The sequence below is a fragment of the Heterocephalus glaber genome, unplaced genomic scaffold, assembly GCF_053883595.1.
Source record: "Heterocephalus glaber isolate CG9 unplaced genomic scaffold, H.glaber_assembly_v1.0 deba00001444, whole genome shotgun sequence".
Classification (NCBI taxonomy): domain Eukaryota; kingdom Metazoa; phylum Chordata; class Mammalia; order Rodentia; family Bathyergidae; genus Heterocephalus; species Heterocephalus glaber.
Genome location: NW_028258297.1, coordinates 3537744 through 3565088, shown reverse-complemented (window position 1 = coordinate 3565088; position 27345 = coordinate 3537744). Strand labels below are relative to the sequence as shown.

The following is a 27345-nucleotide window of genomic DNA, read 5'->3' as shown; positions in this document are numbered from 1 at the left end:
AAGGCAGGACTTGGACCTGCTGGTAACAGGAGCTCAACCAAGTGCCTGAGCTGTGCGACTCTAGGAGCCCTGTTGACCCAGGCAGCATTCTTTGTATTGGTGCAGTACACAGCCAGCACAGCTGTCCATGGCCACCCCAGCTGAGCCTTCCTCCGTCCATCAGGCAACCATCTGACTCGAATGAGACCCACTGCTGCCCCTTGGCTCCTCCATGTACAGGATAAGGATTTAATATCAGAAAACCTGTCCTCTCTGTGTCACAAGGACTTTGGGAATGATGTCAGCAGAGGACGCTGGGTCCCCTGCAAGCCCTCCTTAGAGAGACAAGGGAGGCTTTCACCATGCCGGGCACCCTGGGTCATGGTCGCCGCTTACATCCTGGGTGAATTCACCGCCTGCTAGGCTCTTTCCATGGAGAAACACGCTCGTGTTCTGCGGCAGGGTCAGGAGAGAGTGAAGTCCCTGTTCTGTCCCTAGAGCTGCAGGCTGCTGTGTAACGTGGGTGCAAGTGCTCATTAGGGGCCCTGAAACACCAGGTGCGGCCCTGGAGAGAGAAGAGCCCTTCTGAGCTGAACCGGAATTATCTCCAAGGCTGTAATTTCCACTTCTGGGAGGGGAGGCCTGCACACTACAGTGATCAGCCAGGCCTGAGGGCCCAGGGCCTCGGGGGTGAGGAGCAGGAAGGGGCAGCGGGAGCCCTGCAGAGAGGGCAGAGGACCCACGGCCAAGGGCTCCACCTGAAGCTGCTCACACAGGCTGGCAATGCCCAACGGTGAAAGCAAGCCAAATGCCCGCTGATGTGCAAATGGTAGACTGGTTTATCCACGCGGTGGAGTACACTCAGCCATAAGAGTGGCCGGATATGGGGGTGCACGCCTGTAACCCAGCATTCTGGGAGGCTGAGGCTGGAAGATCACAATTTTGAGCCCAGCTAAGCAATCAGTACAAGAAAGACGGACGACAGAAAGAAAAAGGAAAGAAGAAAGAAAAGAACACATTTGACAAATCAAATGTTCAGCCTTCTTTCTCCTGATGAAGACAAAAATAAGTTATTTTTTAAAGAAGATAAACTATGCGGCAGCTGGAAGGCTGCAAGCAGAATGAAAAGCCGGAGGACAAGGCACTGGGAGGGCTGGCTTCACCGCTCAGTTCCAGCCCACCCTCTTGAAGTTCAGGAAGCAGTTTAAACGGCTCCTTCAGAGATCAGGGGAGGGAAACAGGCCCCGCCTTGCCACTCCTAGCCCAGGGAGGAGGAACAAGAGATCAGACAGAAGAACCGATTCCCAACATCTTTAAGATGAATTTTAAACTTTGCCACTGATTTACACAAAAGAAGACAACGATGTCTGATTAAAGGGGCCAGAGGCACTGTCTCCGCTTCCCAGTTTCTGCCTGGAGGAGTTCGGGGCCGGATGGGTGGGGCCCGCAGACCCCACCTCCTACACAAGCCTCCCCCAAGGAGGCCAAGGACTCCCAGGCCTCCCTGCAGGGCCAGGAAGCTCGTGGGCAGCCCAGCCTGGACATAGGGAAAGCAGGCACAACACAGGCGGACCAGAGGCCCAGGCCCACAGTGGACTGTGGAGAGATGACGCCTGTGACCCCTATATCTGAACTCCAGGGATGCACGGGCCACCCCCACATTCCCTCCTCCACCTGGGAAATCCCTGGGGCACTGTGGGACCCAGGACCCAGGAGTCCTGACGCAGAGGCCTGGCTTGGCCGGCGTCATCTTCCCGGCGTCCCTTCCTCCCGGCTGGCTTTGCTCGGCGGAGGTTTTGTGCATGCACAAAAGCCTTTGGTACTCAAGAGTGCTCACGTTTCTGCAGCCCTTTAACCTGCTGCTGCCAACAATCCTGCATCGAGGGCCATGGGGTCCGATTACAGCATGGGGGCGGCACACAGAGCACCCGGGAAACCGGACCCGGGAGGCCAGCCCAGGACGTGAATGGATTCACGCTCAGTGTCAGCAATGATTAAGTGATGCTGACCTCACAGCACACACAGGTGGCTGCACCCAGGGAATGTGTGCAAGGGGCCACATGCAGCACTACCACCCTGTCACTTCACTCGCAGCGAGGTGCCGAGGGACCTCGACAGCAGAGTGGACTTGTCTGTCCCCAGCCTTGGGACCAGACTCTGGGAACCTCCTGGGGATACTACTGGGCTCAAACACCAGGTCACGCCTAGTGGGTATCTCAGCAGCCAAGGCTCCGGCCAGGTTTGCTCCGAGGGGTCCTTCTCTCCCCTGACAAATGAGGGTCGAAACCAAGGGCTCCCGAGGTTATCAGCAGCACCTTCTTGGGGGCCTGGGGCCACACGCTCCTCCTCTCGGGGGCCATGCAGACACAGCTGCTCGAGGACCCTTGGGCACCCACAGAGGCAACCCTCCAGGGCAAGGTACGCTAGCCGGGGACGAGCAGCCACCCATCAGGCCCCCGCTGTGTGGCGCTGGGCACTTGGGTGGGGCCCAAGTCACCCACAAACCCGGGGTCGCGTGCCCAGAAAGACAGGACGGAGCTTAGGGACGAGGATGCACAGAGCTCAGCTCATCTTTCAAAAGCACAGCCTCGAGGTGGGGGGGGGGGACAGGAAACTGCAGACTCACACTCAGTGCACACTCATAGTCGTTTACACGTGCACACTCACTAGCTGGTGCACATTTGCACCCTGACCCTTGCTCTAACTCATGGACGTGTGCACACTCACTCACTCTCACCCGTGCACCCAGAGATTCACCCTCACTCTCACTGGCACACTCACACACCGTGAGACACTCACACTTTGCACACATGCACAGAATCTTGCACATTCTTACGTGGCCTCTGACAAAGCCCTGGCCATTCCTGCTAGGATCCGAGAGTCCCTCTGTCCTCAGAGCCTCCCAGGACCTGCCACCTCCTGTCTCCTCCAACGAGACATCTGGACCCTGGCAGAGGAATGGGTGAGGGACCCCAGGCAATGGCCAGGTCTAACCATATTCCTGTCACTTGCCCCGTGCCTCAGTTTCCTCATTGTCTCCTCCCAGGGCGCAAGGATCAGGTGGGCTGACAAACACATGCCCAGCACAAGGTGGGACATCCAGGAGCACCATCACCCTGTGCTGAGTGTGGCAGAGGCCAGGCCAGGAGGAAACAGGGAGGGAATGGAGGGGTCTGCAGCACACTGTGCTTCAAAGTTGTGCTGGGAAGCGGGGACAGACGGCAGGTGGTTTTCAACCACCCCATGAGGCCGTGTTCAGGAAAGGAAACCACGGCACTTACCCTCCAGTGGACGGGGTGTGTCCTCCCCACTCCTCGGCCTGGCCACCGGCTCTGCACAGGGGGCACAGCGTCACCTCTCTCACGGGCTCACTGGCCCCCCAGCCCCCTCTGCAGGCTTTTATTACCTGCCCCTTGGCTTCAAGGAGGCATTTAGCATTCCAAGCCAGAGATGTAGGATAAGGGCCATTTCAGACATCGCCCTGGGGCCCGAGGGAGCCGGGAATGCAGCTCTCGAGGAAGTGGATACCCAGTAGGTATTCACTTGTGGGCCAGTGGGACAGGCATGGGGCCAGGAAACACTGCCGGAAAGAAACACTAGTTCACTCCAGACTATTGCTGCACCTTGGGGTTCTCCAGAGCTTTTACTGTGACACAGCCCCGGGGCTCTCGAACTCAGCACGCACCTTACGGGGACTGGCCAGCCTGCACCCCTCCGTTGGCCAAGCGGCATTGAGCGAGCACTAAGACAGCTCTTGCGGGGTGGGGTGGGGTAGCAAGCTCCTCACTGTCTTCTTGGTGGAAACGATTTTCTGTGCTTTGTAAAGCTTAAAGACCTTCATAAAAGTTTACTGTCACTATCTCCCATATTCTTCAAATACGATTTGGTGAAATAGAAAATTTTAAGAATATGGCTCATAGGCACAGAAGCCAGCAGGCTCCTGCTGTCACACAGGTAGGTGGAAAATGGCACAGGCAACATCAGAGAAGTATTAATACAGCCAGACAGGGCACCACCTGTCTGTAATCCCAGCATGCTGGGAGGCTGAGGCAGGAGGAGTTCAAGTTCTAGAGAAACCCTGCCTTAAAATAAAAAATAAAAAGAAGGCTAGGAATGCAGCTCAGTGCAAAGGCCCTGGATTGATCCCCAATGCCAGATGGGAGGAGAGCACTCGTTCACTTTGTTTCCTGTCTTTCCTCCCAAACATACACACTGTACACCACACTGCTGCCCAAAGGGCCACTACAATGCCTCCACTGCCCTATGGCCCAGCACCGGATGGAACGTCACAGCTCCTGCCAACTGCAGTCTGTGCTCCACCCTGGGGGCTGGGGCTGGGCAGGGGTGTGCTCTCTTCACATTCGGCCCCTTCGGCTCCTTCCATCTCCCCCACCAGGCGAGGACAGCTGGACAGTGCCATCTGTGAGGACCAACCCCCCTCGCCCTCCCTGCCCTGGAAACACGGGCCCCCAGAGGGTGAGAGGTTTTTAATTCTTTTTCTGGTGCATATGCAGCAGAGTCCATGAACATTTGATGAATGAATGAACAGGGTGCAGGGCAGGTGGGGTGCAGGGCGAGCAGGATCTGGGGGTTCATATGCAGCTCAGGCACACCTGGGAGGTTTGGAACCACGTGGACAGCAGAGGATGTGAACCCCAGCCAGGGCGGTCAAGACCCCTCCGGCAGCCCCATGTGAGGGGTGCCATGGCCTCTTTCAGCAGCTCTCATGGGCTTCACAGCCACAGAGCCGTGTCCCCAGGTCAGGCGCCCCTGAAGACAACCATGCCGCTCCACCCTGCGCCGCTCCACCCTGCACCCCAGGCCACCCCAGTTCCCCCAGCTGACCTATCTATCGCTCCTCCCCATGTCCTGTGGGGACAATCCTCCCTCAGGGGACATCTGGCAGTGACTGCAGATATTCTGCTTGCACTGTGACTGGCACATAGGTGGCCAGGGATGGCCTCGCAGGACAAGCCCCCCATACAAAGCAGTCAGCCCCAAACCTCAGCAGCACCCAGATGGAGATGCCTGCACGCCCGCCTCCCCTCCTCCGTGCACTGTCCCAGACCCTTAGCCCTGGCCCTGCCCACTCCCACTCTGCATGTGTCCCGTGTCTCTGGTGGCCACGCTGCCTGGTGTGTCAAGTGAGGCACACTACCCACCCTGACACAGCCATGCATCCCAGGCCACACAGGCTCCGGTGGCCAAGAGAGTGTCCTGCCTCTGGGAGGGGCAACCTGATGTCCTGGCTGAAGTGGGCAGGAACTGTCACCATCCCCTGAGGTCCTCAGAGTTCCTTGCTGACACATTAGTGCCCTTAGCCACTGAGGTTCCCCAGCAAGGCAAGGGGTGCAGATGGGACCCCTGCAGATGGCCGCGAGCACTGCTCTATGAGGAACAGCTGTCCAGTGACGGCACAGAGGGCCCTGTCCTTCCATCCATGTGTGCCCATCCCCTCCACCCCCCAGAAAAGCAGTGATGCGTCCACATCAGAGCCGTCTCCACAGGAACAAGCCTCTCCTGTCCCATGAACGCAGACGGGACAGTAGGGCAAACTTCACAGAACCCCAACAGCAGAACCTGAGCTTCAGGTATGAAGAAACAACCTCAGAAGGCTTCCCACCAAGTATTTCCACAGGTGCTGCCGGTGGAAACATTTAAGCGTTTCGCATGAAGCCTCAGGGAAAATGCAGGTCTCCGAGAGGAAGTGACTTCAGGCATCCCGTTGGGCCCACTGGGGTGGGGCGTGTTTGGGCTCTGAGGGGAGGGGCGCTGGCCAGGGCAGAGCGACCTCAGCCTTCCAGACCTTCCCGGAAGAGTGCATCCAACACCAATGTTCTGCGGTTTTGCCAGACGTGAATCAGACCAACAGATCTTGTTTTGTTTAGGGTTTGTGCCTGATTCCTGCCTTGGGGGCTTGGGGAGGGGTTCCCTGGCCTCTGCCAGCTTCAGGCAATGGGGAGCCCAAGAGGAAGTGAGAGGGAGGGCAGCAGGCTGGCTACATCCCTGACCAAAGTCACTGTTCCTCTAGTGGCTTCCAGACTCTCCTCGGTTCCATTCCGTGCTCTCTCCCTGGTCTGTAGGACTGTGGGCCTCTGTCCTCAGCCCCACCCCATTCCCCACACCTGGCCTGGCCTTTGTAGCTGCCCTCCTGGGATCATGCTGTCTGTGCTCCATCTGCTTCCTGGGAGACCCTGACCATCAGCCAGCTGGGCAGCGCTGAAGTCCCCATGGGCCAGCAGATGGAGGAGGTTCCCGAGTGCTCCCTGAAGTGCGTGCACGCGTGCGCACACACACACACACACACACACACACACACACACACACGGCTCCAGTGGCTCCAGTGCGTGCCTGGTGGTCTCGGGTAGATGGAAAGGGCAGAAGCCTCTGGGGTAGGAGGAGCATCAGGCAGTGAGACGCAGGGAGAGACACCCCACCACCAGTGTCTCCACCCTCCCCTGAAGGTTGGATGCTCAATTTCTCCAACATATTTGCTTAATAATCCAAGAATGCCAGTGCAGGCGGGGTGCAGAGTAGATGGGGCGATCAGGAGGGAAGAGGCTCTGGGGAGTGGGTGTGCTTAGGGCAGAGGGCCGTGAGGGTCACCCCTCAGCCCTCGGGAGAAGTCAGGCCCAGCCCCGAGCCCTGGCCAATCCTCGGCAAACTATCTCGCACTAACGCCTCCTCCTCCTCCTCCCTCATCTGTCATCTTCCGAGGTCAGAGACGGCCTTGATGGCACTACAGAGACCCTCACAAGGAAGGCGACCCGAGCTCGTCCCTCGGGCACGTCCAGACTTGGGGCCAGCCACCTCCCTCCTTCCCTGGGAACCACGTGCTTCCAAGTCCTGCTGGGCCAGGCAGCCCCAGCAACAAGGGGCGTCCTGCTCCTGAATTTGTCAGAGCCCCCCTGAGACAGAAGCCACACAGACAGCCCTGCCTTCCTGCAGGCAGAGGCCGGTCATCTCTGCCACTGGTCCCTGCACAGCACGGAAGCCCAGGGCTCGGGAGGAAGCAAACTGGTTGGCTGGCTCTGTGGAGGCGGGGCCTCATCCTGCCCTCAGGCATTCGCTCCATGCCCACAGGATCCAGCCCTGGAAATGGAAGTGTGGGTTCCAGGGATCCTCCCCCCACCTGCTGATCTCCCACTGGCCCCTCTGGCCCCTGGGACTTCCTGGTGGCCACCGTGTGGTGAACTCATGTCTCTGAGAAACCTTGGAGGTGGAGAGGGAAGGCAGACCCCCTGCTGATGCGCCTGGGGTCCAAGTGAAGGATGTGATGCAGCACCTGGGCAGAGATCTGCACCCCAACTCAGCCGAGGGACACGCTGCTGCTGCTGCTGTCTCTGGAGGGAAGGCCCAGGCTGACACCACCTCCCTCACCTGCCACCCACCCCCAGCAGAAAGCCTGCACCTGCTGTCATAAACCTAACAACACAGTCAGTCCCAGTGTCCCCTCCACCTGTCCCCATGGCCTGTACCCTGCTAGGTGCTCAGCCTGCTGGCAGTGCCCACCTGTGGCCCCTGAGCCAGGGGCTCTGAGGTGACAAGAGCATCCTTCCTGGGGGTCAGTTTTCCTTCAAGAGCTAGTGTAACATCAGGACAAAAGCCAGGACCCATCTGGATCACAAGACCATGGACCCCTTCCTGGCCCTCGGGCTGGAGCTCAGTCTTCGTGTCACTCTGTTGCTTGTACGAGTCCCTGTCATTCTGCCAGCCCAGGGAAGCGTCCAGTGTGGACAGAGCACTTGAGGCTGCCTCGCCATCTGTCTAGGTTGTTCACTGGGGCAGAGCTGAGCCCTAACAACAGACAGAGCAGTCATTGCGCTCAGGGGGACTGAGGCCCTCGCCAGAGGACACAAAGGGACATAGGACTGGCCCTGTCCTCCCAAGGCACAGGAGCTGGTGGCCCTTCTACATGCCCAGAGAAAGTGGTTGTCCCTTGGGTGCTGCATGGAGAGATGGTGGGAACCATCCAACCGAAAGAGTCGGTCACGGGGTAGAAAATTCACAAGGAGAGTCCAGAGGGACCCAAAAGCGGGGAACCTGTTCTCCAGAGCAGCTGAAACGGGGAAGAGAGCCACTGCAGAAGACGTGTCTCACACATCTGGACGGGGTGGAAAGAAAAAAACCAGACTGTAGGTCCCACCCTGAGCCCCGGGGATGGGGGCACACAGGGCAGGCAGGTGGCCCCCCCTTCACGTAGGTGGCACTGCCCCAAAAGCCACGAGGCTGCCCCTTCCTGCCCAGACTGGAGTCTCCTAAATAGCACAAGGACAGCCAGGCACAGAAGGTGGAGCTTCTCTCCCTGCACTCATCAGCTGAACATGCCCTGCCAACCATGCCCCACAGCTGGAAAGAACCTTGCCACGGCAGCGCCTGCCCCTCACCAGCGCCCAGCCACTTTCCCGCCGCTTCTCAGTCTCCAGGAGTATGCAGCCCCCCACCCTGCACCTCCCCTGCCTTGGCCACAAGGCCTCAGCACCCACACTGCCTGGGCCACTGGACAGCATCCACCCCTGGCGGGGACACAGGAGGACAACAGTGGTCATCGTGGCTTCCTGCAGCCTGTTGGGGCCACGGGGGCAGCAGGCAATTCAGGGCAGAGGTGGGGCAGCTCTGGAGGCAGAGTGGCAGTGCTGACCGGCAAGGCCCGCCCTGTGTCCTCGGGCCCAGGCTGAGGTAGGTGTGTCCCCTGCCCATGTTGTCACTCAGGAAATGCGCTTCCTGAGGTGCAGTCCTCACGGAGGCGGTCCTGCCTGCTGGTCTAGCCGTGCAGATGCCCTGGGCTGAGGTTGGGGTAAAGCTAGGCCCAGCGAGGGGTGGGGGAGTCCCGTGCTGACCCCTGGGACTGGAGCTTCTCAGGAAGGGAAATGGGGCAGGGCCTCTCGATGCCAAATCCAGAGCTCACTCCCTTATCGGCTGATGAACCCCAAGGAGAAGTGGCCCACAAAGCCCCTTCCCCAGGGACGGCTGGACACAGCATGGATGGCCTGGCATCCTCCCTAGGGATGACTCCAGCTGTGGTAGCTGCAGACGTCTGGTTCCCAGCCCGGTGCAGGGGATTTCTAGGCCCCCTTGTGCCCCAAGTGGCCTCTCACAGGAGGTGGATTTGAACTACACAGTATAAATGTCCCAGTACGGAAGTTACCAGGGCCCCGTGCTGCCCCAGGGTGGGAGGCTCAAGACGCCAGCCTACCTTGTTGTAGTACTGGACCTGCACCGAGTGCCAGCGCCCGTCACTCACACCCCCGGGGACCTGCGGCGTCACAGTGGTCGTGGACTCGCCTGCGTGGGAGGAAGGCACAAAGGGTGCGGTAAGCGGGAAGCTCAGGGAGGTGCTGCAGGACGGAAGGGGCTGTGGTCCCTCCCCTCTGTTAGGTACCTATGGAGGCCCCGCCCACAGCGAGGGCACAGCCCACCATGGCCCAGGCTGGGCAGGCATCGCCCCCCACACTGGAGCAAATCCCGGGCACCTGGGCACCTGGGCACCCGCGCACCGGGGCACAGCTCCCCTCACGGCCACTGCTCAGCTTTGTTTTGTTGATTACGAAAGTCATTCTTGTTCATGTTTTTTAAATGTGAAAAGTGTAAAACAGTGCAAAGAAGGGACACTCATCAGGGTGGCATGCACCCTCCCTGTGCAAGGAGCCCACCTGGATGCCAGCACCAAAACCTGTGCCAAATCCTGCTTCTTTCTGGGTCACGTAACGTGCTATCCAACCTCTCCCTCATCTTTACTGTCTTTATTTTAATTTTTTTGATTGCAGTGCTAGGGAATGAACCAGGACCTTCACACTGAGCTACATCCCCAGCCTTTTTTTATTTTTTAAGACAGGGCACTAAGTTACCCAGGTTAGGCTCAAATTCGTGATCTTCCTGTCTCAGCCCCCCAGAGTGCTGGGATTACAGGCTGCACCACTGGGCCTGGCTTTTTAAAGTGCACAACACAGTAGGCTACATGGTAAGGTCCTAGTGCACCCGACTTGTGTGTCTTGGTTTGGGGTGTTTACGGCACTCTCCCCAGGAGATCCTGCTCCCATGGGCCAGGGTGGTGCTGGGAATCTGCATTTCTGGAACCTCCTTGAGGGTCCCGCACACAGTCCTTGGTAAGCAGGGCAAAGGGAGTCACTCCACATGCACGAGAGGACAGGGTCCCCAGTGCCTGGTCCCAGCAGGGACACCATCCCCAGTGAGACATCCAAGAATGCAGGGGGAACGCAGTGTCCCCTCCCGGGCCTGGCAAGCCAGGGTTGCCTCTCCCAACATGGTCAGCTGGTGTCACAGTGCTGCCATCTCTCCATGCCAGGTAGGAAACCCAGACCGGCTGCTGCTATTATACACATGAGGTCCACAGGGGCAGGATCCAGGGACAGGACCTCCCTATCGCCTGGCTGAACATCCCGTAATGGAAGAGTGGGCCTCACTCACCCCTAAAATCACTGCTACAGCGTGGGGCGAAAGTGTCCCCCAAGGTCCAGCCCACGGTGCCACTGGGTGGCAGTGGCCCTTTAGGAGCTGGGGCCTGGTGGAGGAAGCGGGGTCGCTGGGTGGCCGTCCCTGGAGGGGATACTGGGACCTGGCCCCTCCTACCCTTTGCTCCTGGCTGCATGAGGCCCTGCATTGCCTCACCCCGGGCCCAGAGCTTGGAAAACCGTGAGCCGATCCAACTCTCTCCTCTCATGCACTGTTTATCCCCATGCTTTTTCCCAGTGACAGAAAGCTAGCACCTCATAGTGCGAGGGAAACACAGACCAGAGGCTGAAGGCCCTCTGCATATCTGCTAAGCAGTCTGTTATCAGCCAGGGTAAGATCTTCATGGTCTTCTCCGAATTTTCAATCCTCAGCCCCAGGGCTGAGGCTCAAGGGTGGAGCACTTTCTAACATGCACAGGGTCCTGGGCTCCACCCCCAGTACTGAAAAAGAAAATCACTCTCTAGCCACCCACACTAATTTAGGCAGTGATTCCCCAGTTTGGGAAACAGGAGCTGTCTCCTCTCCTCAGCACTGTAAACAACACTGCAGTGAATGGCTCCAGGTGCTCCGGATCCTCCCAGGGCAATCCGAGGCACAGAACTGGGGTTCAGAGGGTCGGTGGGGCGGAGTGAGCACAGGCACAGTGCCGACAGGGCCCTACCTGCGGAGAAGGTGAGCTGCACCTGCTCGCCCACGACCTCCAGCGCAATGAAGTCATGCTTCTCATTGAAGCGGCCGTTGTAGAGCAGCAGGGCATTCCGCTCCTGTGTGGCGAACCTGGGGGGTAAGCCGGAGCTGGTCACATGAGGACCCCGGGCCGCCAGGTCATCCCGAGGCGAGGTGGCCAGGCAAGGAAGGTGGATGCTGTCCCGGTTCAGCAAAGATTCTGGTCCTGGCACTTTCTTAATGTGGGGAATTGATCTGATTAACAAACTGGAAGCCCTGCAGGACTTTAGTGACAACTGCCTGTAGAATGTGACCGACTATCAGTGGACAAGGATTGAGAAAGATGACACACAGCAGATAAACCAACCACAGATGCTCTGGGGCAGCGAGAATTCTCCTCCTGGAAACATGCCCATGTATGGACACCAGGGCACAGGGACATGGCACCCGCTCACTCAGGGATGCTGGTGCAGAAGAACCATCTGGGGCCTCCCCTTGAACCCACCATCCCACTCCAGCCAAACCACTGCCTTTTGGCTCCCAAACACAGGTTATAAAGACCTCAGGACCTCTGCACTTGGCACTCCCTCTGCAGTTATAATCTTCCCTGGTGTGCAGACCCTCAGGAGCCATGCAACTGCACCTCCCTGACTCACTACAGCCGAACTGCACCCCTGCCCTGTCAGCTTGCTACATTTTAGATTTCTTTCTGAAATTATCCTGCAATCCGCATTTGTTCATAAGAAAGAATGATGCTAAAGAGAGGGACTGGGGCTCTTGCTACTGCATCCTGGAGCCCAGAGCCGGGTCCGGCTGAACGTACCGACGAAGGCGTGAATGTGAAGAGCAGAACTGCCAGAGCTTTAAGCAGTCAAAAACCAAAAAAGCCACTTCCTCTGACAAAGGCCACCTGCCACTCGGAAACCCTTCTCCTTCCCTGTCATGGTCCTGATGGGGTCTTCAGACCCCCTGGAACACTAAGCGTCCCCAACACCCCCAGTTCCAGGGACCTGGAGCTCCCAGAATGAACATTACAGAGATTACGAGGATCCTCCTGTGACGTCTCACTGCATCAGGTCAGTGGGAGCCAGGCTCATGCAGCTCACCTTGGCCTTTTCCCCCCAAGGTCACAAACCCACAGGTCCCACCCAGACCTCTGTCCTGCGGCACAGAGCCTGGGGCTGAAGACAGACCCCCAGCACCATCAGCACACACTAACTGGGTCTTCAGGCGTGGTGTGCGAACGGGAAGGGGGCTCCGGAGCAAGGCCAGGCCCACTCGGCTCCTTGCAGGCTCCAGGATGCAGACGGTGTCCGCGGCTCTCTGTAGACCCAGGTGGGAGGGAGCGCGTGCCACTGCTGGGAACAGAGGAACACAGTGGGCCCAGGGAGGGGAGGCAGGAAACAGAAGCCGAGGCTGGAGGGACCCAGGGCAGCAGGAGGAAAGAACAAAGTGGGGAATAAGAGGTGCTGGGCACCGAGCCCACCTGCCCGGCCGCTCTGCAGCCCGCACTCTGCAAACAGAAACTGGAAAGAGGAGAAGGGCTGGGAAGGGAGCCACCTGAGACAAGGCTATGCAGCCAGAGCCACCAGCCCTGCAGAGCACTAGCTCAGTTTGGGGCGAGAGCCTTTAGCAGCTCCTGGGGCACCTGCCCCCCAGCAACTACTGCCCAGGGGTACGCTGGCTCCCCCGAGAAAGTCTGGGAGGACTGGTCATGGTTTGGCCTTTGAAGTCAGTCGGGCACAAAGTGGCCTGTAAATTCTCACCGCATCAAAGAACCCTAGGAAAACTTGACGTGACAGGTGAGCCTGTCGTGTTGCATTGTTCAGACACCTATCTAAGCGTTACCATTTTTGTTTTCCTTTCAATACTGGGGGATGAACCCAGGGCTTTCACACAGAGCTACTGCTCAAGCCCATTTTAATTTTTTCTTTTTTTTTTTCTTTTTTTTAATTTTGAGACAGGATCTTGCTAATTTGTCCAGGCTGGGTTTGAACTTCTGATCTTCCCGCCTCAGCGTCCCAGAGTGCTGGATGACAGGTGTGCACCACTGTAACTGTAACTGGCAGACATTACTATTTTCCACTTGCTTTCTCTGCGTCGGGAGCCAGCAGGCTTCCCTTGGCGACTTCCAGCACTTTCACAGGCTACCCATCACCCTCTGGCACCAGGACTTCTGGTCACCCTTTGAGTCGACTCCTGGAGCGGAGCTGCACTACTGGTCATCGGAATGCACATGACTATGGGCTGCCACCACACCCACGTGCCTGGTGACCATGGGCACAAACAGGCCAGAATCACACACCCCAAACTCATGCCTGTCACATGCTGCCGAGTGCTTGCTAGGAGACGTGGGCTCTTTCCACAGAGGTGGGTGACACTCACAGAAGCTGCAGGGGGCACAGAGAGATCGGGGGTCCACGGCAGCATCCCCTGTGCAGAGCAGGACTTGGTGCTCAGTGGGCAGAATGATGAGCTGGGGCAACGCTGGGGAGGTGACCGCTCCAAGGAGGACAGAGGACAGGGAGCTCCTATAGGACACTGCGGTAGCTGGAGAACCACCCAAGCACTGGCCAGGCCACTGAGTAGAGATCTACTTTATCCTGCTAACTCACACGGGACGGAAGACTTTAAACTGGAAAATTTTGTTTCTTTGCTTGTTTGAGTCAGGTCTTGCTATGCAGTACAGGCTGCCCTTCAACTCACTAGGCTGGCTTCGAACTTGCGGTAATCTTCCTGTTCAGCCTCCTGAGTGCTCAGATTACAGTTGATTTAAAAAGTTCAATTAAATCTAATTTTCTGGGAAGGAGAAAGGTGAAAATAAAATAACCACAGCACACAGTCAGCCTGCATCCTCGTGGTGAAAGGAGGACCAGGTAGATGGCCCAGTGATGGCCGGGAGATTTTCTCTTGACTCAGGGTCCCTTTCCCACGCCTCTGGCCTCCTCAGGAATGCTGGGCCACCCACAGTTGCCTCAGGCACACAAGAGCCCTCACCTCCTCCCTGTCCACTGCCACAGTTGAAATTCTCACCCCCTGCTACACAGCCTGGGGCCCCCGGACTGCTCCACTGAAGCCAGCACCTACCAGAGCCACCCGACCACCAAAGACCACCTGCAGAGGACACCTACGCTGCGACCCAGAGGAAGGAGAAGCCAGCCTGTGTGAGCCCCATGAGGGACCCGCGTGGATGGGGCACGCACACTTACGCGAGCGAGACAGTGAAGTGGAACCGCTGGCGCAGGCCGCGGAAGGTGACGAAGGACTGAGGCGGGAAGCTCCGCGTGCTGACCTCACAGTAGGGCCGCTCGAACTCGCCTGGGGGGCACACGCAGTGGAAGCCGCCGATGAGCAGGTTCACGCAGGTGCCTCCGTTCTTGCACACGCCATTGGCACAGCGGCCGGAGCGGGCGTTCACCTGGCAGTGCTCCCCTGGGGGACAAAGACGAGAGGTGACACGGAGGCCAGGGGGAGCCACTGGGCCACCGCAAGCCACTAAACTACACTATCGGCTGCAGGAGGAAAAAGAGGACCCGGCCCCCAGGCCACGACACCATGTGGCCTCCGCAGCCCCTGGGCCTTGGCAGACCTGGCAGTCACGTACAATGGGGAGGGCAGCACCTTCTGGTGGCCTGGGGGCTGGGCCACTGGGTTGCCTCCCCTCCCCTTGGAGTTCTCCCCCACTGAGTGTCAGGGGACCAAATCTCTGGCCCACCAGATCCGCAAACACCAGGAGACATGTGCAGGATCTGACCCCAAACTTTGCACAAGCTGAGCAGCCTCTCCCCGACAATGGGACTGCTCAGGCTGAGACGGGAAGGTCTCCTGCCCCTCCACATCCCCCTGCTGGGTGACTGCTGGCTACAGAAAGCACCCTGGGCCGGAAATGTTCCATCAGGGCCTCCGTACCTGCTGCCTCCATGCTGACTCTGCACAGCTGTGATCCCAACTCGCCTGTGGTCACATCTGTCCCTCCACTATGGGTCCCCTGGGGGAGGCAGCGCTACGCAGTGGCCCTTCCCCAAAGCCTGATCCAGCCCGTGGTGGGAGGCTTAAGCTTCCCAGGGCAATGGCCAGGGAGGGACACCAGCTGCCTCTCTCCAGCGCCCCAGGCCAGCACTGCTGGCTCCCCGGCTCTCCTTGGAAGGACAGAGATGGGTGGATCCCGCCATGGCTCCACCCACACACCTCACTCAACCTTCATCACCTCCCCAAGAATGAGGTCACGTTGGAAACTGAGGCTTCAATATCCAAAGCTGGGTGGGTTGTGAACATTCACCCCACAGTGGACTCATGCAAGGCAACAGGTGGGAAAAGGAGGACGTCAGACTCTACCGTCAAAAGAAATCAGATGCAGTGAGTGGACCCCAGTACCCCAGCAGGACTGAGGGTCTGGGGTGCTACTGGCTCACAGCAGAGATGCTGCACTCAGACACCCCCCAGTGGTCACCCAGCCCCAGAAGCTTCCACATATGCCATGACAGTGCCCTCGTCGCAGGGCTAGGGCCAGGTGGCACAGCAGGCCCAGCACTGGTGTCCTTGAGGGCCAGGCCAGGCCACCAGCCCCCGCTTGGCTCAGGGGAGCCTCTTGCCACAGCGCCTCTGTGTTTCGGGGAGGCTGCTCCCAAGCTGAGTCTCAGCAGGTCTCGGGGTCCCCCTGACACCCAGGGGCACACCTCCAGCACCCCCATTTTTGAGGAGCAGAAGGGCCTGATTTGAATCCCTGTGACAATCACCAGAAACAAGCGGAGCTTCTGACCAGGCGAAGTGTCCCCTCTCTCTTGGTGCTGCCCAGCCTTGCCCAGCACACATCGGGCTGACCAAGGGGACCCCAGGCATGCACACATCCGCACCCCCACATTTGTACACAGATCTGCTCCCACCTACTTGCACTGTAGCACACACTCCCACACGTGGACATACCCACGGTCTCAGGTGTGGACTCATCCTCATGCACAGGTTCACACACCCACACCTCCACACTCACACCTGAAACTCAGCCATATACCTACATCCGTGCACATACAAACATACACACCGACACTCACACAGGCACACTCTCACATGCACACACACACATGCATGCACACTCATATGTGCAGGTGGGTACTCCTGTTTCCTGCTTGGCAGTATGCAGCACTTGTAAATTCCCTGCATTAATTTGAAGCCTGTAGCCTAAGATGTATTTCTCTTCCTTCAGCCTTGTCAAATTCTCTCATGCCTGCTCAAAAGCTAGGAGGCATCTGCAAGTGTGTGCACAGCAGGCCAGGTTAGCCAGTTGGCAGCCAAGCCCAGCCCTTCCTGGAAAATAAAATCACCCTGAGAGGACCAGAGGACCTGTGAGTTCCATGCGCACCAGCTGCAAGGACAGAGGCCCCGGCAGCCCTGCTGCATCTTCCCAGGAGCCCCAGAGCTTGGAGGCCATGCTCCTGCTCAAACTTCCTGGGTGCAAGGCAGGCCCAGCCCATACCCCACCAGCCTGTGCTTTCTAGTCTCACCCTGGCCAGAGATCGTGACATGGCACCCTCAGACCTTGCACTTGAGTGCTGGGCCACTTCCTGTCCGAGGGCCCAGGATTTCCCGTCTAAAGCCCGAGGAAGGAGGCTGGCCAGGGAGGATAGCTCTCCTCCATGCTGCTGGGCTGGACTGGAACCCGCACTGCATGCCCGGCTCCCGCTGGGGTCTCAGGCCACCTTGGAAAGGAAGGCGACAAACCCACTCCTGGGGGTCCTATGGAGGGACAGTGGATCCTCAGCTGCCTTTGACGCATCCCACAGAAAGGTCACACTGACCCCAACAGCGAGCGATCCTGTCCCTCAAGTCTCGTGAGAATGAAGATGTGGCCTGCTTCTTTCTCTCATTTCTGGTAAGGAGCCCATCTGTGTCCTGGGTGCCAAGACAGATGGCCACAAACCAGGGCCGTAGAGGGCCGGGGATTTAGCTCAGTGGTTTCACCTCCTGCTGCATAAGCACAAGGACCTGAGTTCGATCCCCGGTACCAAACAAAAACAAAACCAAAAAACAGAAAACAGGGCCATAGAACCACAGACACGTACCTCTCATAGTTCTGCAGCCAGAGTCGGAGCTCAAGGGGGGCTCCGGGAGGACAGGGCAGTGGCTTCCCACGTCCTTGGCTGGTGGCCCTGTCACTCTGTCACACTCTGCCTCACCGTGGCCATCTTGCCTGGGTGTCAAACCCCCTGTCCTTTCTCCTACGAGGACACCAGCCACTGGACTTGAGGCTCCATCCTAAGTCCATGATGATTTCACCTCAAGCACTCGAACTCACTACACCCAGAAAGACCCTACTTCCCAATGAGGCTGCACTCTGTGCAGACAGAGACTTAATCCACCACAGTGGCCTCCTGTGTTTGTGTCAGAATTGCAACCATGGCACCTTCTGGCCTCTGCAAACACAGTCTCCTGAGACTGCAGTGTTCCCTGAGGATACCCCTTCCACTCAGTGGCTCTCCAGGCCCAGGTCCCCTTCCTCAGGGCTGGGCCCCCTGCCTAGCTACTCTCATCCTATTTGACCAGGAGAGGGGGTGCAGCCCCCCACCTCCCCAACGGCCAAGCCCTCTCCCCTGGCTGTCTCGAGCACCTCAAGGCCAGGCCTTGCTGCTGACAAGCCAGTTCCCCTCGGGGTCCCCCACACAGCATGAGGTCCCTCATCCGTGCAGGCCTAGGTCTCGGAACCACCCCTGTCCTTGCCCCTTGTGCCCCTCAACCCTCCCCAACCATCTCCAGAGTCCTGCACACTCACCCTAGTGTCACTTCCAACATCACCAACCCAAGGTAGGCCTGCACCCCACCAGCGCCTCACACATCTGCCGCCTCTGCACAGGATGCTGGCAACAGCAGCTCAGAATGCAGCAGTCCTGCTGGCTCAGACACTCCCTCCACGAAGACCCTGCCTCCCCATGCCTGCCCTCCAGCAAGGCCCCCATCCTGCCTTTTGCTGTCCCCTGCCCTAGGTGTCAGGATCCAAGTTACCCCAGAGGCCCTGAATGCCTATAGCTGTTCCCCCAACCAACACAGGGAACCCAACTGTGATCACCCCCAAGTCTTCTCCACTGGCCTCTGCCTTGCTTCCCCAGGCCCAGAGGCCGCCCTGTGTCCCCTCCTCTGAGGCACATGCCCAGGGAAGCTCCAGGGCCTCCTGAGCATGTCAGGGCACCAGCACTCAGGACCCAGCGTCTCTGAGGCCTGGAGCTCACCCCTTCTGCTCCCCCATCACCCCACTGGAGACTGTGTGCTCCCTGTGTCTTCCAGGCTCTGGGGGTGCAGTGCAGGGTCTCCTTGGGGCCAAGTCTAAGAACACAGAGCATACAGTAGGGGTCTCCTGTGAGTAGGATGCTGGATGAGCACATACAAGGAAGGGACATCCGGGGAGAGCCTGGCATGCAGCAAAGTACACCAAATGCTTGTGGGATGAAGTCAGGAAATGCCAGATCCCTCGGTTCCTGAAGATGATTAAGGCTTGCACTTAATCCCTGAAGTCTCAGACCTGCACCTTCCTGTACTGGATTCTGGCAGTGGGGGAAACACATTAATGTGATGAAGAATTAACTGTACAGTTGAGCATGCCATTCTGTAAGTGGACCCTAGAGTTACGACTGGTCTGACATACGAACAACTTGGGTTATGACTGGAATTTTAGTTTTAACTTACGACCAAAGTCTTGAATTACGACTTGAATGCTGGCTGCTTGTGCTTTCAGATGGTCTCATATACAGATTTAACCCTTAAAGAGTTCTGGAAACAACATGACAACATCCTTTCCTGTGGGGGGTTCATTAAGAAATCCTGGGCCAGTGTCTCTCTAAGGACACTGAGATCTGCCTGTGTACAGGAAAGAGACTTTGAAGGCTGTGGAGAGGAGCCTGAGCCTTCAATTGATGGATGAATTACAAGCAGCCCGGCGGAATGAATAGAGTTCCTTAGTCGAGGGTCCACTGTATGTGAGCATCCAGGCTTCTGGCCCACAGAGTCTGCTGGGGCGTGGCCTCATCTCTAGGTTCTCCTCCCTTCTTTCAGGCCACCCCAGGGTCTACCATTGTCCACAGCAGCCAGCCACCTCATGGAACCTGTGATCACCCAATGCTCCTCCAGGCCCACACATGCTTGGCCAGCCACCCAGAGGACCTTGACTTCGGGGCCTGGGCCAGCCATCCCCAGGCCACCACCCCTCCAGTGCAAGGGTGACCTGGAGAGAGATACACTGTGATGGTTTATAATTCTTAAACCATTGTATTTTAGGTCAATCACTAGCATCAAACTTAGTACTAAGTCTTTCATTTTCTCATACTGCTCTTATAAGAGATGCTGTTTTAATGAAATAAATGTCCCCAGGTTGTGTACTTCAGGATTCCACTTATCTGTCCTTTTCTAGGATCTCTCATCAAAAATAAATTTGGTATTCCCCTGGTAGCCTAGCATTCTGCATGGGCTCAAACGCTCACTAAGTCATTCTCGGGCCTGGAGAAAGGGACGCACCTCCCACCTACACCCCCACAACTGCCAGTGGCCCAGCCACGCCAGGGTAAGGTTCAGTAGCAACTGGATAGCTCAGTTCAATAATTCATGGGGCACACCATGAGCTTTGCACCTGGGGCACAGGGGAACCCGAGTCTCAGCATCCCCACTATGGCAGCAAATGCAAAGACCTCAAGAGAAATGCCGGGAACAACGCTACAGAAAGCCTGTTTTGGCAGTGGTGGGATTGAACCCTAGGCCTCTGCCTTGCTAGGCAAGTGCTCTACCACTGAGCCGTATCCTGAGCCCCAGAAACATTCTCAGCTGCAAAAACAAGAGCTCAGGCAGGCATGGTGGCCCATGTATCTCTAGAAGCTGAGGCAGGAGGACTACAAGTTGAAGCTCAGCCTGGGCTATCCAGCGCCTTAACTAGACCTTGTCTCAAAATAGAAACAGGGAGGGGGCAGTTCAGGGTGAAGGCTCTGGATACAATCTCTCGTATGACAAAAACAAAGAAAAAACCCTGAGACTGGATATGAAAAAACAAACAAACAAACAAAAAGCAGCTCCCAACAGCCAAGGTTCCATGACCTCACACACATTCCTGTCACTGGACACTTGCTCCACACCAGCCTTGTGGCCAGGACACTGCCCTGCCTGACCAGACTGTGGCTGGCTTTAGCAGAGCCACCGACCCTGGGCCTGAGGAATGCTGGGCCCCTGGAAATGCCCCAACTCCCCCGGGCTCAGGCACATGGCCCACCTGCAACAGGGAGGAAACAGGGGTGGGTGTGCAGCTTGTCAGGCCACCAATAAGGAAGGGGGATAAACAGACGGCCTGGGCCTCATCAGGGAGGGGTGGGGGTAGGGGAGACCACGCCCAGGTGGCCCAGGAGAGGGGACAGAGACCCACAGGGCCTGGCCCGGCAGGCAGAGAGCACAGCCTTCTCATCACCCCCACCCAACCGCCAGGAGGGACAGGAGACACTCCCCGAAGGGGAAGGGCAGATCAAGCTTTGCCAACTTCAGTTTTTAAGCAAATAAAAAGATGATCCCCTCCTAGTCTAAGAAATAGCTAAGGACTCTGAACTAGAAAAACTAGAATTTCCAAAGCCAGAAAGAGTAGAACTCAGGCACAAAGCGTGGAAGCCGGAAGTTGAGGCAGGATTAACAATTGACAAGGAGCAGCGAAGAAACGGGGGTGGGCGACAGAGCCTGGGGATCACAGTGTGGACAGGTGCAGTGGGGTCCTTAGGCACAGTCACACTAACCCGGAGTACGGCACAAAGCGCACCGAAGAGCTCAGTTGTAACACTGGATGTCAGGACGTGAAGAGAGACCTTGCGTCTTAACAAAGAAGAGGCAACCCTAAAGGCAGGGCAGAAGCTTCAGGATGACAGGAAACACAAAGATGGACAAAACAGGGGGCCATTACAGGGCTTGGGAAAGGGGAGGTGTCCACCAGAAATGATGAAGTGCTGCCCACGCTGGCCCATCCATCCTTTACACACCCACTTATTCACTGTTCTTCCAAATACCCACCATATTTCCATTCTCATCCCTCCACCTATCCATCTATCCATTCATCTACCCATTCACTCACCCACTTACCTACCATCCATCCATCCATCCATCCGTCTACCTATACAGCTACTCGCCAACCACCTACCTACTCACCCACTCATTTATTTAGCCTCCATCCTCTGATCCACCCATTCACCTACCCAACTACCTCTTCATCCTCCATTCATCCACTCATCCATTTATACACCCACCCACCAAGCCATCCACTCACTCCTCCACTGTCCAACCATCCAGCATGGGCACTGGCATGACAAGAGAAAACAAAACAGATCCCTGCCTTGTGGAGTCCCCATCTGGGGTAAAAAGGTCAAATGCGCAGGAAAACTAAGAAAAGGACCTAAGAGTCTCGGAGCAGATGGGAAAATGAAGGGGAAGCAGGAAAGAGGTGTGGGCATTAAAGCAGGGGAGGGATGTCGGGGAGGGAGGGCAGTCCATAAGGGTCAAAGTCCCAATGGTGGGCACAGCTGAAGCTGCATCTGGACCTGGGGCTCCTGCCCAACAGAGAGAACTCCAACCAGACCTAAGAAAGACCCATTGGGCCCCCGACACATATGCATGCAAATACACTCACCCATGCCCATGCACACCTGTGCACACACACAGGGCAACTGCAGAGCAGGCCGAGGCAGAACCCAGCCCTCTGCTGTGTGGCCACACGGCAGCCCTGTTGGCCAAGGCCTCTGCCACACAGGAGGCTGCACACAAAGCCCCAGGGGACTGTGGGCCTGGCAAGGCCACACCAAGCAGTCCAGTGCCCCTGACAGCCCCAGGATGGAAGCAAGAGCAGCAGAGGCCGCAGCCATTGGGTCCTTGGTCCAGCATCAGAGCTGCAGGGGGCAGCTGGGTAGGTGATGGAGAGACAGATGGACAGACAGGACAAGACCACACAGCCACGATGCACCCCCAGCTACTCAGACAGACAGGTGCCCTCTGCAGCAGCCTCTCCTCCAGCGTCAGGGCGCTGTCACCAATAACCTCCCTGCAGGGCAGGTCTCAGCACCTGGCTGTACAGATGGGTAACGAAGGCTAAGAGAGGATAATGTCACACAGCTGCCAGGGCAGGGGCAGACGTGAAACCTACACCAGCCCAGCATCCCACCTCCCAAAAATTGCACTGTGGGAGGGGATGCAGGGGACAGACCTGGGGGGGCAACACCCCTTCCACTAAACTCCCGAAGCACCACTGCCAGGGACAGAGGTATCCTAAGCAAGCTCCTGACCGTGCCTCGGTTTCCCTAGCTGTGTATCCATCCTCGAAGGACAGGATTCCTATCTCCTTGCCCCCAAAGCTGTCCCAACACCTAAAAGGCCTAGTGCGGTGAGGGGAGGCTCCTTCTACGAAGGTCTGAGCTGCCTTCCTCATCCTGCTCAGACTGCCTCTGGCCTGTCCGCACGCCCTGCCCCTGCCCCTGCCCCTGCCCCTGCCCCTGCCCCGTCCCTGTCCCCGAACCCTTCCTTCTTCCCCATTCCTTCAGACCCCTCCCCGGGGAGTCTTCAGCTTTGTTTGGTTTCTTGCCCACGGCCTGGTGACTCTCTGGGCACCAAGTCCCCTCCCTGATCTGGCCTGGGCCCTCCCACCTGGCCAGACGACCAGGAAGGGCCCCCGGTGAGGGACACCTGCCCACCCTGCCCACTGCCCAGGGAGCTGGGGGAGGAGCAGAGGCTTCGGGCTGTGACCAGGGCAGCCTCCTCCGAGGACTTCATCAACGTCTTTGAAGCAAATTCCCAGAACTGTAGACACACCCTTTGTTCAGAATATGAGTAAAAAACGCATTCCAGAGGCAAAACCCACGACCCCCACCTATCTACTGCTGTGCTGTGCTGACTTGGGGACACACCTGCGCAGCTGGGGAGCCAGGGGGGCTGGGCCTGAGTGACAGGTGCTGCATACCCCCTGCCGCTCAGGCCACCCCAGTCCCCACTTGAGGACACTGTGTCCCAGGCAGGGCACTGTTCTCGACCTTCCCCACTTCAATGAGCCACTGTTCATGAGCTAAAGTGGCCCCTAAAAGGTGACTCCCCAGCCTTACTCCTGGGGCACGTGGTTTAGAAGGAAACAAAGTCACCCAGATACACAACAACGTCCAGCCATTCGGAGTCAGTCCCCCCACAGCAACAGACACGAGTGGGGCCAAGAAGAGAGAAAGGCTGAGCAATCCGGATATCTGAGAAGCGCATTTTCCTGGGGAAGGATGCTGCTCCTGCTTTGTTTGAGGTTTTAATTGCAGGCCATGTAATGATTTTCACGTTAGTGATAATTAACTCTTGGGTTTAAAGACTAAGTTCAGCTTTGCTTGAATACTCTACTGACTGCAATCCTGACGTGGGTTGCACTGGCCAGCAGCATCTCTTCTGTGCTCAGGGGACATCGCTCCACAGGACCACGGGACACAGCTCAGCACAGATGGAGCGAAACCTCTGCAAATGCACAGGGAAGTGCAGGATCTGGGTTCGGGGTTGTTTTGTGCATTAAGGTATTGCCAGGTGATAGAAACGCCACCGCTCTGCTAAGTGAATCCGAGAAAGAATGCAGAGTTAGAGCCCTGTCTGCATTAACAACAGGATCAGAGAAAGCCAGAATTTATCCTAAAAAATTCTCTGCAAGCAGACAGGTGATTCAATTTTTACACCAAACACTGCTCTGGCCTCAAACCTGCCTCTAGCCCTGGACAGTTGGTGCTGACCACAAAGCCAGCACCATTGAAAGTCTCCCAGGCACTGACCCACCCCAGGAAAACCCACCTCAGGAAGCACCTGGCCACGCTCACAGACCAGGCATCCTGGGTGTGTGGAGCCTAGGGATAGCCACGGGCACCATGCTCCTCAGCCACATGAGGATGGACCACTGGTGTGATTTTCTGAAATGTAGACACAGGGCCCAGGGGTCCCACACGCAGAGGTCAAGGATAAACTTAACCTTAACAGAGAAGACCAAGCCCAGGAGCCCCCGGGATGGGGGTGCCCAGACTCAGGAAGGACAGTGACACACTGGCCCATGTCTTCCTCCTGGACCCAAACACAGCTGAACTGAGCTTACAGCAGAGCCCCTCAATAGCGGCAGGAAGCTGCCACTCAGGGGTATACCCATGGGAGACTTCAGTCCAGAGCAGTCAGTCACCTGTTCCAGGACACTGTGAAGCGGACAGGGAGAGGGGACAGCCTCACAGGAATGCAGGACACGGGAAGTGGGTGTTCCTGTTCATTGCCGCAGGCCTGGGCACCTGCACATCTGCACCAGTCACAGGGTACTCAGCATCCTGGGAAGGGACTCAGAAGCCAGCCAGGGGCTCTGTCCCTTCCAGGTCAGTATTGAAGCCGAAAAGCTGACGCTCTGACCGCAGCACAGGACCCATGGCTGGCCTCATGGATGCACTCTGGCCCATGTGGGAAGGGGCAGCTTTCCTGATAGTCTCGTCTGCACACAGAACCTACTGTGGGCACCATACACAGTGCCTGCTGTATGCACCATTCATCCGCACACCGTGCCTAATGTGTGCCACACACTCGCACGTAGTGCCTGCTGTATGCTGAATCCACCCACCCACATGCCTACCGTGTGCCTGCACCACACTGGCTGTGCGGACGCACTGGTGGACAGAAGATCCCGGCACCTGCCCTCACAGGGCATCCAGTTCCGAAGAGAGGGAGGAACCACCAGGGTTCACACGGCTCACAGACATGCGGAACCGGGCCTTTGTAGTGGGGACCATCCTGTGCGCTGAAGAATGCTGAGCAGCACCTTGTAGCTCTGCTCCCCCAGCTGTGACAACCAAAGCCATCTTTGGAAATTGTCCTATGTCCCCTGAGAGGCAAAATCACCCCTGGCTGAGAGCCGCTCAGAAAAATGCTTTCATGTTCTGTGCTGCAACTCCATTTATAAAATGGGGCCACAGAGCCAACGTGAGAACTGAGTGAGACTGTACAGGCAGCATCATCTCAACCGGTGACCAACCAGCTCAGTGACACGCTCAGTAAACCCTTTCAGCAAGTCACCGTCGTCCAAGGCACGGTGACCTGGAGGCCAGGGAACCTCACCCCTGTGAGCGGAGCAAGGAATAAACAAGGCACTTGGGCAGCTCCACAGGAGGAAACCCACACACACCACTGGTACAGAAGCCTTGCAGACCCTTCCCAGAGCGGGGGACAGCAACCGGGGCAGATGTTGATGGGGGGCACCTGACAGACAGGTGGCTGGGAGGGAACATGCTTCAGACAGAAGGACGCAGAGGAGGAAGCCAGGAGACAGGAAAAAGGAAGGCCGCATCCCCACTGGGAGCCCAGGGCCACATCCTCACGGACCTTAACAAAAACCGCAATGTTTAGAGAGTGAGAGGGGTGAGGAGAGAGGAAAACAGGTTATTCTGGGACATTCGCAGGCTGAGAAACTGGGAGAGCAGCTCTCTCTCCCCATCCCTCTCAGATTGGGGCCGGTAGCCCTCTTCTTCACCCTGCAAAGACCAGCGGTCCCGTGCCCCGGGGCTGCGAGCATCTAAGGCCAAGGTGGATCCAGACACACAAAGGGAAGGTCGCCAAACTTTATCCAGTGTCAAATTCTCGAGATTAATTCGTGTCTTCCTCTGCTGGCTCCTGCCAGGTCTCCTGTCCTGCAGCCCAGGAAGCCAAGGGGCCCAGCGCTGCTTGGGACAATTCCAACCCTGCACCCGCAAGGCCTGGAGCTCAGCTTACCAGGGAGCGGTAATGAAAGCCGCATGACGACAGCGGGACTGTCATCGTGAGTAAATGAGCGCAATTACCTCCACACAGAGGGACCTTGCTTGAAAGGCAGAAAAGGGAGAGAAGGAGGACGAGCATGCAGGAAAAAGAATCAGTCTTAATTAGGCTTATCTGCAGGGAGACTCATAGGATGCTCTCAGTAGCCAAAGAGATTCAAATTAGTCTCCTGCCAATCAGTGTCTCCATGCTCCTACTGGCGATGACATCCAGGACCCTCCCTAGTCATTAGTCTTCTAAAAATGACCCTCACAATGAAAGGGAAATTGGAGAGCTTCAGAAGTCAACTGATTCCCCCATGGGTCAACCTGTCTTAGGAGGGCATGCTATGTGAGGGTCCAGTCCCTAGTGGCTGTGGCTCGCCCTGCCCCAGGCTAGGCCTGAGCTCACCCCACCTTGCTGGTCTCTAATAGGCTGGGGCAGGAGAGCCCAAGTTCAAGGGCAGCCTGGACTTTCATGGCCCCAGGCCAATGCCTGGTTTCAAGGCTGCCAGTTTAGATGCCACCTCACAGCTGGCGGGGGGGTGTCGGGGTCCAACTGCACAGATTAACTTGGGTCACCCACCCAAACAGGGAACGTGAGATCTGGCTGTGTACACTGCCCTGGCATACAGCAGGCACTCAATAAATTATGCAGCATGAAGGAAGGCTGCACACTTGCTGAGTCTGTGTTCTGGGACGGTGGCCTCGGCTGCTTCCTCTGAAGCAGGAGATCGGGGAAGCACTTCTCATCCAGTCATGTGACAGGAATTTCTGGGGACGGTGCTGCTCCCTAGGGCTGCCCAGACAGGCTGGCTGGTGCATCCCAGAGGGCACTGCGGAAGAGGCGCAGACGCCAGCTCAAAGATTTGGGGCAGAAGGGTAGGAGGGCAGCATGGAACAGCCCCTACCAAGAGTAGCCCAGGGAGGGGTTCAGGAGAGGAAGCCCTGAGGAGCCCTCAGGTGTGGGCTGCGTGGTCTCCTATACCTCTGCCTTCCCTCCTTCCTGACAACAGCCACACTGGGAACTCAGGATCAACACTCGGCAAGACAGGTACTCCCTAAGTACCTGCTAATACCTCCAGCCCTCACCGTAAGCTTCGGAAAGTGGTGTACGTGCTGGATCAAACCCCCGGAGGGTAATGATTCCTTAGGTATCAGACTGAACTCATTAATCACGGACACAGTCCACAGAAGGAGCTCAAAGCCATCTCTGGTACAAATCAAGCCGCCTCTAATCCCCAGGGAGCTTTCCAAAAAGACACTGATTTCCACTGGGACCACTGTGAACTTGGTTTTCAAATGGGCCTTAATTCTACGTAACAGGCAATCAAAGCCCACAGCAAGATTTTCGGCTGAGAAGGGGAGAGTGTGCGTTTTGGAACTGCTTTTGGGTTGGCGCTTTACTTTTAAAAAGCAACCATTGGCTGCATTAGAAATGATTTATCTTTTCGATGAG

At 57.2% G+C, this 27345-nt stretch overlaps 1 protein-coding gene across 2 annotated transcripts in view; it reads right to left on the bottom strand.

Annotated features, from left to right (window-relative positions):
- Celsr1 (cadherin EGF LAG seven-pass G-type receptor 1) overlaps positions 1-27345 on the bottom strand; it is a 111329-nt gene that overhangs the window by 36555 nt on the left and 47429 nt on the right. For both annotated transcript variants that reach the window (XM_013072446.3, XM_004845379.4), the window contains exons 3-5: positions 14328-14550; positions 11114-11229; positions 9176-9264 (exon numbers count right to left, since the gene is read on the bottom strand). In XM_013072446.3, the coding sequence (XP_012927900.3) occupies positions 9176-9264; positions 11114-11229; positions 14328-14550 (428 nt within the window). The remainder of the gene's footprint in view (positions 1-9175; positions 9265-11113; positions 11230-14327; positions 14551-27345) is intronic.